This window comes from Acyrthosiphon pisum, chromosome X (genome assembly GCF_005508785.2).
Source record: "Acyrthosiphon pisum isolate AL4f chromosome X, pea_aphid_22Mar2018_4r6ur, whole genome shotgun sequence".
Taxonomy (NCBI): Eukaryota; Metazoa; Arthropoda; class Insecta; order Hemiptera; family Aphididae; genus Acyrthosiphon; species Acyrthosiphon pisum.
In genome coordinates, this window is record NC_042493.1 from 39,938,519 (window position 1) to 39,952,002 (window position 13,484).

At 28.5% G+C, this 13,484-nt stretch overlaps 1 protein-coding gene across 1 annotated transcript; it reads left to right on the forward strand.

Moving 5' to 3' along the window:
• Positions 1-9,405: 9,405 nt before the first annotated feature.
• Positions 9,406-13,260, forward strand: LOC100569747. The gene is made up of 8 exons (XM_016800477.2): positions 9,406-9,609; positions 9,680-9,899; positions 9,980-10,213; positions 10,367-10,581; positions 10,767-11,094; positions 11,784-11,990; positions 12,078-12,218; positions 13,111-13,260. The coding sequence occupies exons 1-8, from the start codon at positions 9,443-9,445 to the stop codon at positions 13,258-13,260; spliced, it is 1,662 nt and encodes a 553-aa protein (XP_016655966.1). The 5' UTR covers positions 9,406-9,442.
• Positions 13,261-13,484: the final 224 nt, after the last annotated feature.

The following is a 13,484-nucleotide window of genomic DNA, read 5'->3' on the forward strand; positions in this document are numbered from 1 at the left end:
ACTTACATTTTTCAAAATTAACTTAACTTAACGAGTTAAAAAAAATAGTTAACTTGCCCAGCCTTGAGACTCGAGTCCGTGTGTGGGTCCGCTGATTGTTGACAGGTCCGCTGTTGACTGGTTACCCTCCTTCTCTGCGTGGTCGTTGTCGGAACCGGCAGCTTTGACGGTATTTCCGCAGTGAAGGTGTCTCGGCGGGATGAAAGACCGGCGATCTGACTGCTCCCGGTGTGAGCTCGTGTGACAGGCATTGGTGGCGGGAGGTGACACCCGTCTATTGGTCGGTCACCTTTCACCGCCCCTAACTACGGGTAGGTATGATCATAGTAATGCGCCGTATGTTTTGCGTGTATTGGCAACACAAAATAACCCGGGGCGCGCTGTTGGTACAATGGTCGTGGGGGTACCGCACCGCACCGAGTCGGGACGTATTTCCCGCGCTATTACCTATTTTATATGGCTAAATATATGCTGCTATTTTAAAGGTTCAACTGTAGTATGTTGTATGTAGTGAGTAAGTATAATTTTATATAAAATACAGTGCTTAATAATAATGTGTAATCATGTCTTTGTCACTGTTAAAAATATTTACTTATGCAAATTGCACTTTTAATTCTCGTAGTGCAATAGAAGGAGAACAAATATTAAAAAGCAAACAGATTGTATTATGTGGTAAAATTGAATTGGTAAATATGACATCAGCTATGTTTATGTAATTACAAATTTTATGTAAATAATATTATGTACTATGAAAATATTTTGGTTTTTAGGCTAGTGTCACACAAATTAGTGCATTAATTGTTCAAACATCACATTTACAAGATATGCCCCATTCAATTTTTGGTGAACTAACGAAGCCTGAAGTGGAAATTATAAAATTCAAATGCAGTTGCAAAGCAGGAGCTTCTGAGTGTTGTAAGCACGTTGTTGCAATACTTTTGTTTCTTAACAGGTAATTGTTTGCATTATTATTCAAAATTTTAAACATGCATTGGAATTTAGAAGCAATAATTCAAGTTTCTTAAACAAAAAAATTACTTTCAAATGGAAAAAAATCAATTATTTTGACATTGATTAAAAGTGAATGTTTAAAAATATTTTTAGTTCAAATGGAATTCAATAAAACATTGAATATTACATGTAATTATCAATTACCTACTATTGTTGATTTCAGAAATTCAGTTGCTGATCTGGAAATTTTGTCATCAACTGACATAACATGTCAGTGGTCAAAATTAAAGGAACCTACGTTAACTCATTATAAACCTTTACCAATTGATACATTTGACTGTTATAAAAAAAATGTTGTCGATTCAAATTCTGTTGACGATGATGCAGATACAATTAGGTGATATGTTTATTTTTTATTTATAAATTTATAAATTAATAATTACTACAAAAACAAATTTTAGGTCAAGATTCATAGCTGCTGCACCAACTTCAGCAATTGCTCTTCATTCCTTGGGTCATCATTTGCCAACTAACCAATCATCAGTGATATTGGCAGAAAACACACAGCTGTCCAAGCTGAATGTGTCATCGCATCCTTTGTCAGTGTATTTGCAAAACTACCCAGTCATGAATATGGGTGATTGTTGCAAGGTATCATTTTCTAAGTTATCAACTGATTTTTATGAAGTATTATATCGATCTCAAAAAGACAAATCTTTTTGGGACCATTGTCGGCAGTACAGAATCACAGGAAGTCGATGCTATGGGCTGTATACCTTTAATAAAACTTTCAAAACAGATGAACAATGGGCTTTGAAAGCCAGTCGATATTTTTGGCCGAAACTATTCACAAATAAGTTTGTTAAATATGGTTTACAATATGAAAACATCGCCAGAGATTTGTATTCAAAAGAATTTAATACAAATATTTTAGAGTGTGGTTTAGTGATTGACGTTAACAATCCTTGGTTAGGTTATAGTCCAGATGGAGTCATCATTGATGAATATTTTGTACCCATTAAAATTATAGAAATCAAATGTCCTTTTGATGGTAAAAAACTTGGAATAAAAGATCTTTTAAATAGTTTAAAATACATTGTAAAACACCCAAATGGTTCATTGAGTTTAAAAAAAAACCATTGTTACTATGCACAAGTACAAATGGGCATTGTTTTATTAAATGTTAAGGAATGTGACTTTATAGTACACAGTAGCTATGAAAATAAAAATGCAGTGTTAAAAGTAATATACGATGAAGATTATTGTAAAAACTTGTTTTGTAGTTTAAAAGTTATTTATTTTGAAAGATTAATACATGAAGTATGTATAATTAACAATATATATTAGTTAACATTAAAATGTTCTTAATTACAAATTAAGTAGGTAGGATGTGAGTGAAACTAACATTTTAAATATTATATACAATTATTATAATGTATTATATTATATTAAATTAAACATAATATTATATTACATTTTACATATTATTTTATACTATATCAAATTGTTTAGGAAGTAAATTTGTCTAATGAAAATATTGGTGGGCTTATATTGCATAAACCACCTATTATTGTCATTATGTCCGAAGCTAAATGTATATGAGCCCATGGAAAGGTATGACAAAAAATATTAAAAGTTTTTATTCGCTGATTAATTCGTTCAATGTGAACTAGAGCTTTAGCGATATTTTTAGACAACAAAGCATCTTCCATAGAAAATTGCTTTTGATTTTTAAGGAAAGGTGGTCTTATTATAGTTATATTTTTTTTTTTACAAATATCATCAATCAAAAAACCTTTGTCAACCATAACAGCATCAGGCTTTTGCATTAATTCAATAAGATTGCTTTGGTCAAATATGGCTTTATCAGAAGCCCTACCACCATATGGCTTACTGATATATGTTATAAGACCACCTGGAGAAATTCCTATCAAAAATTTTAATGTAAATGTAGACTTGTAGTTACTATAGCACTTTATACGGCAAGTCAAACATTTAGGTCTTTGCAATGATATTTCTGCACAGTCTAATACAACTCGCACATCTTTAAACTGTTCAAAACAATGGGGTGTATTACTTAAATTTTCTTGCCTAGAAGGCCAATAGATCAAAGATTTAAATATATATGCCAGTTGAGGAATCAAAGAATTATAAATTAGTCTATAACTTTCTGCAGAAAAATCATTGAATAAAATACTCAAAATTGCAAAAGATAAACCTTGCTTGAATTTAACAAATACCATAACAATGCGTTCTTTAAGACATAATGTATGTTGTCTTTTATCTGGAAAATATGTCATATGTAAGGCTATTATCTCATTTAAAATTTCAAAAGAACAAATGCCAGTCATGGTATTCAGTTTTTTCACTGTGTCTATGAATGATAGAAATGAAGTTTTTATATCTCCAATTGCTACTTGTGTTCCTGTACTTTTAAGTTCTCTGAGAATTTTATTAGCAGTTATGTTATCTTGTACATTACACTCCAAAGTATTAACATGGTCATTTTCATTAGAATCGTCTGGCATTGTTTGACCAACAAACTCCAAACAGCTCTCATCCCCATCTGAATTTAGCACATGCAACTAAAATGTAAAATAATTATATTTATATTTGTTATTATTCAAATGAAATGTAATGTCAATGATAAAAATTCACTCACTTCACATTCTGATTCTAGTTGGTTTCTTGGTGAACATTTGTTTTTAGGATATGATCTTTTCTTGGGCGAATGAAGCAATACAGACGACTTGGGCAAATTTTGTGATGGAATTGCCATGGGTTTAAGACCTTTGCGTTTGTTATTTTGTCCTAAAAAAGTAAATTATTTTTTATACATATAATAATTATTACCAATAATAATATAAACTGCAAGTAGATAAAGTTGTTCTAACTATATTTCTATATTTTATACTAACTTAACACTGAAAGGAAAATAGTACTACATATTAAAAATATGTATAATAAGTAACACATAGTATGCATACAGTGGACTTCAATATTTCATACAAACAACTACCTAATGTATAATACAAATATTTGAAAATTATTATTAAAAATGTGCCTAAGCCATACAATGTTCAACTGCCTAGGTAGTTTAAAAATATTCATTATTCAATTAGGTAGATTATTCATCAACTTACAAATAAAATATTAAAAAAAATAATCTATTCATTTGAACACCATAAAAATAAATAGTAACTACATATGTTACTAACCTGAAGGTAAGAAGTCTTCTGAGGTAAAATGTTTTGAACAAACTACAATATGTTTTTTCAATAATGCTTCTTTCGAAAACCGTAATAAAATAGCCCACATTCTACGGCGGTCAACTAGTTCTTCTTGTCCCCATTTGTTTTTTAGCAACACTTTTGGGTCGTTGCTTTTCGGTATAAGATGAAAACTAATATCCTCGTTAGTTGAATAGTAAGAGCAGCATCCAAATACGGAACAATAATTGTTGCTTTTTTTCGTAGTACTTTTTGAAGTCATTTCTGTAAATATGCATTTCATTATTAATCCATAGTCCATACATACAGTTTACTTCAAATAAGAATTAATATTTAATATTATTATGAATAAGTAGGTACTTACTTAAAGATTGATTAATTAAACAACACAATAAAGTTTATTATTTAATATTTAATTTAGCTGAATAAGCTTAATTAACAACTCTAGAAAAATTTAAAACGACCACCTTTTCAATGGAAATTGCAATGTAAACACAATATTTATCCCGAATCGGCTAGTTGAGAATTATGCTACCAGAGCGCGTATCGTTAGCTTGTTTTGCCAATTGCACCACGAGCTTGGCAGAGGAGTATGGCCCTGTTAGGGGTGAGGGACTCCTTTTTTAGGTGTGCCACCACCTTTACGTATTTTGTAAATGTATATTTGTCGTTGAATGAAAAACAGCATGCCGCTGAAAAATAACGCTCCTCAATGTATACACATTGCCGCTCACCGCTCGCCGAGCGTCGCCACCACTGACGCTGCCGCTCGACGCTCGCCGCTCGCCAATGTACACGCAGCCTTAGTCACTGCGACAATTGCGGAAAATTAATGGTGACTGGTGACTTAGGTGACTAGTGTTTTTAGAGGTTGGCACTGGTTAATGATTAGATAATAGATACATAAAAATCACGGTTTAAGATATATAACTATAGATATATACTATAACCGTGACATAAGCCATATCTTAAATCGTGATGTTTACACATAGATAATAGAAGAATGGTTAAAATTGTAGGTTAAATCATACTACGCTAAGGCTCTACCACGGCTATAGATACATAGAATGGGTATGTTATGCTACCATTTTGCGACTCATTTATCAATGATAAAATGATAAAATAAAGGGGGAGAAATTCAAATTCACATAACATTATTAGTCGCAAAATGGCGGCATAGCATACCTGTATCTATAGTGCCCTAACTACGCAAGTAGTCGCGGTCTTTTAAGTATAGAGAAGGCAGTTTCTCACTGCAAGTGGCGATTTTGTTAGGTTATGTTCAAATATAAAAATTAAAATAGATAACATCTATTGTTTTGTTCTGTGATAAAGTGATAACATTAAATACAATTTTATATTCATAAAATATTTAAAATCAATAAAATTAATTTTTATTTTACTTTTTATCTTATACTAATAATAATTAACATTAAATACAATTTTATTTTCATAAAATATTTAAAATCAATAAAATTACTTTTTATTTTATTTTTTATCTTATACTAATAATAATTAGGTAGTAACAATAACAAATAATTCACATTTCAAAACAACTTATAATTGTGATTCAAAAATAAAATTTGGTTCACTTTACTGGGTTTAAGACGATTACGGCGTTCACTAATGACAAAACCTGCTTTTGAAAACACTCGTTCACAAGAAACAGATGATCCTACCACGCAACATTTTTCTTTAACAATCGTACTTAAATTAGGGTAATTGTAACTGTATCCCTCCACCAACTAAACGTATCATTTGTTCGTGGTAATATGTTGTCATCAATGTACCTATTTACTTCAATGATCGCTTTTGACGTATTTGTGCCCTGACGTGTTATTGCTGAAGTCATTGAATCAAAATTATTCCAAATACAACATTCATCTCTTTCTTCAATTGGAACTGAAGGTAATGTTTCGGTATTATTTGAGTTATTTCTTATATGTTCTGCAACTGCGTTTATTACTTTTGTTTTTGTTTGATCTCCTAACGATTTGGTTAAAGCATAATGTTTGAATTTCGGATCCAAGAACGTTGCCATTCTTAAGGTATTGCTCATTTCTAAATCAGAGAATCGATAATTGATGCCATCTTGTAGAACTTTAATATTTCCCTTCACTGAAGAATCAAAAGGCTTATTTTTCAATTTTTCACATACATCAGCTAATTCTTTGCTCAAAACAATAACCATAGAAGCACACATAGAGTTCTCTCCACTTACTAATTTTGTGACTTCATCAAATGGTTTGAGTACAAGGCACAACTCTTTACATATCTTTCATTCTTCAGATGAAAGTATATGTAAATCTGCATCTATTATTGCTAGAGTTTACTGTAATTTATTATTTTCGTAATGAGTGACTTTGAAGACGACCCAGTTAACATAGGAGGTCCAAATCCCAAAAAAAGAAAAACACTTCACCGACAACAAATATTTCATCAAGAATGGTGTATCTTGCCGGAGATGATAAATTGGTTGATGCCGGATAAAGATCCTTTTAAAGCAGCTTGTAATCAATGTAGGACTACCATGGTAGCTGAACTGACAAATTTAAAATCACATGCAAAAGGGATTAAGCATAAACAGATGGAAGCTGTTGGTACAAAAAAACAAAACCTGATTTCTTCATTTATTCAGAATGATGCGAACACTCAACTAAAACTAATGTTTCAACGAGCCGAAATCAAATTGTCTGCATTTATGGCAGAGCATAATATTCCTTTTTTAGCTGCAAATCATTTACCTGATTTATTTAAAGAATGTTTTCCTGATTCAAAAATTGTTGAAGGTATAAATATGAAAAGAACTAAAACTAGTGTAATAGTAAAAAATGTAATTGGTGTAACAACAAAAGAAGAGCTATCAGATATTTTAAAAGCAAGAAAATTCAGCATCTTAACAGATGAGTCTACAGATATATTTTCATCTGTTAATACATCATGTGTTGTTGTAAGGTAAATGTACATAATAATACAATGAAATACCTATTATATTATGTTTGTTATTTTTTAATACAGGTATTTTAATCAAAAAACTGAAATTGTAGAGTAAATTTTGGGATTGACATCCCGTTTACACTGAAAATACATGTATAGCTACAGCCGAGAGACTATTTAAATTGTTGATAGAATCATTTTCGAAATTTAACATTTCTGAATCTAATATTATTGGGTTTGGATCCGGTTATTGTAATGTAATGATGGGTGCTTCAAACTCTGTTGCATCTTGTTTTAAAGAAAAATTTCGGGGTATTTTCGTTCTTAAATGTGTCTGCCACTCTGCACATTTATGTGCAAGTGAGGCTTGCAAATAGCTTCTTCGAAACTATGAAGATTATGCTAAAAATGTTTTAATTTTTTTAAAAGTAGCTTTAAAGGACAAACTAAATATTTACAGTTTAAATCATTCTTGCAAGTTGAGCCTCACAAAATATTGCACCCATTTCAAGCTCGTTGGTTGTCTTTAAATTTAGTTGTTGAAAGGATTCTTGAACAACGGCAAGCACTAAAATTATATTTAACTGACATTTGGTTAAATCTGCGCTTACTATGTGCAGAACATATTTACAATGCTTTAAATAATCCATTCAGAAAACTATTTTTACTTCTTGGAATAAATATTACTAAAGTTCACAAGGTTTGATTAATAATTGTATGCTTGTGTATTTTGCATTAACTGCTTTTATGTTATTTGCTTTTGTATTTATTCTTAGATTTATTAATTTTCAAACCAAAAAAGTTGTGATAACTGATCTTCATGATATGGTTATTGAACTTTATCAAGATATATTGTTGTGTTTCTTGAAACGAGAATATTTTACACGAAATCTTGCAGATGTTAATCCGAAAAATGGCCAATATCAAGTCACTGATAGAAACTTGTATTTAGGTGCTAAAGTTATGATGCACATCGACGATAAAGAAATAGTAGATAATAATATTTGTAGAAAAGATTTTTTCGAAAGGTAATAACTTATATGATTGCTTAATGACTTAGTTTGTTGTAAAGTATTGTTTTAATAAATACTTATAAGTGGTGTTTTGCACTCAAAACAGTTGATTAAAACCACCTTCAATGACAATTGTATTAAGTTTGAACCCACAAAAAAATGTTAGACAAAATGACACTTAGTGTGTTATTTCCCAAAAAAGTTTTTAATCTTTTTAGTAATTAAAGTTAATTAATTTTTAATTATATTTTTTACTGTCTCATCATAGATATTGTACGTTTAATCTATTGAATCTATGATCCCGACGTCACGATTAATCAGATGGTGACAAAGTAAATCAGAAGAAATAAGAAAATATTTCCCTTTAGTAGACGAATTTATATCAAAAATGAAGAAAGTATTTTTAAAAGCTCAATCTCGTACTCTTAATATTTTTAAAACTTTTGCACCCGATTCACCTTTACCACCTAACCCTGTGATAACTAGGTGGGAAACATGGATAAACGCATTTTTATATTACTGTGAACACTTGAGTTCTATCTAAAATTTTTTTAAAAAATTGAGTAGAGAAGAAGCCATAGTTTAAGCCCAAGATTTGATCAAAAATCAAACTCTAAAATTTAATTTAATTTATATAAAAACTTATTTTAGCTTATTGCCCGAGTCTATCAACCGTTTAGAAACTTCGGATTGGCCGCTAAAAGACTATAAAAATAATGTTCGATTTACGACAGAAAATTCAAAAATCTAAAAATGAAACTGACATAGCTATATAGCTATACAAAACAAATTAAAAATGGTGTTGGAGAAAAATACTGATCAATCCACTTTTATTACCACCATTTTGTTTTAATTTAATCAATGAATTCATGAAATCTTATTTATTTACAGCACATAAAGCTGTTAAACATGGTTCACACCTAAGAACAGAAGTTAATTTGTGCACAACAAATCCAGCAATAATAAATTATTACTTCTTTTTCAAAAGTGTCGTAGTAATTAGATACTAATTTATTATAATAGAAATAAAATTATTATTATTATGGGCGAATTTCACTATCCATTTAACGATAGTATTAAATTGCATTAACTATTTAAGTTTTCATTCTATAAAGTTAACTATATTGGTAGGTAATATTTATAAATAAGTTTTTATTCTAGAATATTATATGTCTATTATAATAATTATGTTTTGGCTACAATTAATCACTATAAATAAACTACAAACTGTGTTATTATTATAATAACCATATTATATTTTTTATTGTTCTGTATATATTTTTTCTCGTAGCTTATCGCATTATTTACATTATGCCACTTTGTAGTGATGTAGTATCGTTAGAAGAATTAGCCAAGAAGGAAATTCACGAAATTCTTAGGCTAAATGAAGAGAGTATAAAAGAAAAAGCATACAAATGGAGAATGTTCTTTATTGAACATCTACCAGGAAGTTTAAGAACAGATCTCTTATGTTACGGGTAATTTATGAAGCTATATTGTTAAAGTTTTAAGTATAATAATTAATAAACAACAGTTAAAATTCACCAGGTTTTCAAAATATGATGGTAAAATATGCAGACCCATTTACCCACTTAGTTATTGGGTGCCATTTTCAGTCGCCCTTTTTGACAAGACAATCAAGTATGTGCCACCTATATGCATTAACGATTTGGAAAAAGATTTACCACTATTGATGTCTTTCGTGTCATATCTTTGGACGTATCGTCCCAAAATTACTAAACTATTTATGAATCTCGTATACGTTTATGTGAGTATAAGGTGTCAATGAAACGTTCAAGATAACTCTATAAACATAATAATATTATTTCACAACTTAACTGGTTTTAGAAAAATTGCAGTAGATGGAATGTCTGTATGAATAGTATACAATGCTCAATGAATATTTTGTGCAAGTGTTTTGAGGAAGGCTTAGCAAGTAATCTAGTGCAACTTCAGCTGACCTATCAATGTGACGATTCAATTTTAATTGCTATTGGCCAAAATTCAAAATGCTTAAAAATGTTGGATGTTTCATGTTCATCAACTATAACAACTGATGGCATCAAAAGCTTTTTATTTAAAGTACATAAGTACAACATGTACCTTGTCCTTTTCCGTCATCAAAATATCTATCATAAATCTATCATATATTTATCATAATTTTAATTATATTTTAAAATGTCTCAGCATACAACATTATAAATTTAAAAGTTAATGAAAAATTTGATATTTTAGGAGCTAAATACCTTTCAAAATGATATGCTGAATGGGTCAGAGATTCAAGTATACGCATTTTTAAAATGTATAGTTGAAAATCGACAAATATTAAACACAGTTTGTTTTACATTAGAAGAAATACGATTGCAGTACACTAAATCTAATAATATAGGATGGATTTTTATTTTATCTTGTATCCAGAGCCTAAAACATCTAGGATGGCCCGGAAAATGGTATATCATCTATGTTATGATGTATAATAAGTGTACAATGTACATAATATAACTTATAACTAATGTTTTTTTTTATGGGCTAAATTTATAAAATAAAATACAAAGTAAAAAAAAAATTTCAAGATACAAATAAATATTTGAAATTTAATAAAATACATTATTGAATAGTTTTGTTTTCATTATAGGAATATAAAGAAAATAATTATGACCGTATGGAATGAAATAATTAAGCCGAAGACATTTAATCTAGAATCGATTACTTTAACTGATTGGGATATAACTTGTGATGAAATAAACACTATGAGTGAATGTTTACCACATTTAAAAAATCTTAATACAACATTAACGCGAAGTTATGAACCATTAAATAATATAAACCACCAACTATTAATGAAGTTCTGGAATAAACTGAATTCGTTGACATTATACGTAGAAAATACAATTGAATACTTTCAATTGTTTTGTAAAAATGGATACATTCAAAATCTTTCTGAACTAACAATTAAAAGTGTAGTAAGTTAACATTTAAGTAAATCTTTATTTTAATAGACAAATACGAAGTATGTGTAATGTGTAATAATAGGCTGTGAATTTAATTATTTTACACATCATTTCATTATTTCAAAATAAACAAGTTAATATTCGATTCAAACATCACCTTTCTAAATACGAAGTTTTACTTTGTACAGCTGTACATACTATTTTAATTATTAGTGAGTAAGGATATAGTATATATTTGTAGCGGAAAAAAATATGGATCTGGCATTTTATACCCATAGGTACATAAGTAATTTAGTTTTAATAAAATATTTGGACATTTTAAATCTTATAAATATACTTCATAAATTCTTTCAAAAAAATATAAATTTTTTTTCATATGTAACCTATCTATTTATTTTTGTATTCTTCTATAATACACAATTGCATTATTTTACGCAAATCATCTATTTGTATTTTTCAAGCCATTTAAATATATTTTATATAGTATATTTTTCATAGTTTCTAAAATATAAAATATAAAATTATAATAATTTATTAAGGTTTTACCTACATCAATTATAATTTAGCATTGCTATATAAAAGTAATAAAAATGTGTGTTTTTATCAAACAACATTTTATTTTGATGAATAATAATTATATAATTATACAACTTACTACAAAAATAATTATATTTTATGTAGCTAATGAGAGTTATTTACAGTCTTTAGATATCAGCTTTGATCTAGCATTATTACAAAGTGGTTGTCCAAATTTGATAATATTAGATATTGTCTCCATGTCACTTTATATAAATATAAAACCAACTGGAAAATTTGAATATTTAAAAACAGTAAAGATGGAAGCACCATTTGAAGAAACCAAAACTTGGTTTTTATTTCACGGCTGTCCATCCTTAGAAGAGTTACAAGTATAAGATATTAATTATATTAATTTACTATTGAATTAAAATAAATGTCATAATAGCAATATTACAATTTTAAAAATATACCTATAGATATTTAACGAAATAGATTCTGAATATTGGAAGAACATTTTTATCACTCCACCACCATTAATATGTCAACAGATGAAACGATTAGAAATTGTATTTGTACTTCCCAACGGAATTCCAAACTTTTTAATCCAACCGTACATCGTAAGTATGCTGTATTAGTAATTACCTTCTTAACATTGTATACTGTTTAAGAATTTTAAAGTTAAACACCCGTAAAATTAAGAAAACCAAAAGATATTACAATGGTGTTACAAAAGATATTACTATGGTCGTTACCTCTCATATTAACTTATTATACTGGAGTAAATAGGTTTGTGGTATAAATTGATTAAAATTAATTTTTATTACTTTCAAAAATTTACGTTTTATCAATATTTTTTTGATGTAAAAACAACTTCTGAGAAACTTTGAATTAAATTTTTAACTATAAAATAATTTGCTAATTCTTATAATTTTGATAAGTTTTTCAAAATTTGAACTTCAGATGCTTATTATTAAAATTATGCATATGTTTTCTCAATATTATTGATGCTAACTTTTATGAACAAGCAAAATACGCATTTTATAAGTACCTACCTAGTTGGTACCTAAATATCAAAAATTTATAAAAATTTCAAATCCTTGTTAATAACTTAAAATAACTATTCTAAATATTTTGAAGATTTCATTATTGTGTATGGAAAAATATGACTACGATTAATATTTTTTAAATAATAACAAAATTACGAAACTCGTTTGAGGATTAATCACTATTAAATATACTTTTGAATATCAAATATTGTCAAAATTTAAACTTTAAACGAATATAGATTTCAATCTGCTTAAATTTTTTAATTTTTGTAAGAACAACTTATGACGAACTTTCAATCAAGTTTTTCCCAATAATTAAGAAAAGTAGGTACCTATACGGAGAATTTGTTTCCTTTGATCTCTGTAGTAGACACCAAGTACCTAAGTAGATCAGTAGATAGTATAGCCATAGCGTATCGAAGAAATCGATAGTTATTGTTAGTGTTAATGGTTTATTTTTCAGATGAATTATTCAATAATAACCGAATTTATAAGGAAATGTTCAGTATTGAACACATTTGGGAGTATTTCAAATTTTGGTATGACTACTCAAGATGTTGAAAATATACATAATTTTATACGTCTGCATAACTATTCGATGACAATATATTAATATTAAGAAAAAATGTTGGTTTTTTTTATCTGTTACTGTATTTATTGTTAATTTTGAATTATGACTTATGTAGTAGGTAACAGTAGATATTTGGACATACCATAAGACAAACCAACCTATATTTGTTCATACAATGTTTTAATTAAACTAAAAATTGACTTGAAAAGCCAAACATGGAGTATTTTTTGTTAGTATATATCAGTTAGTATATATAGTGTAAGTAT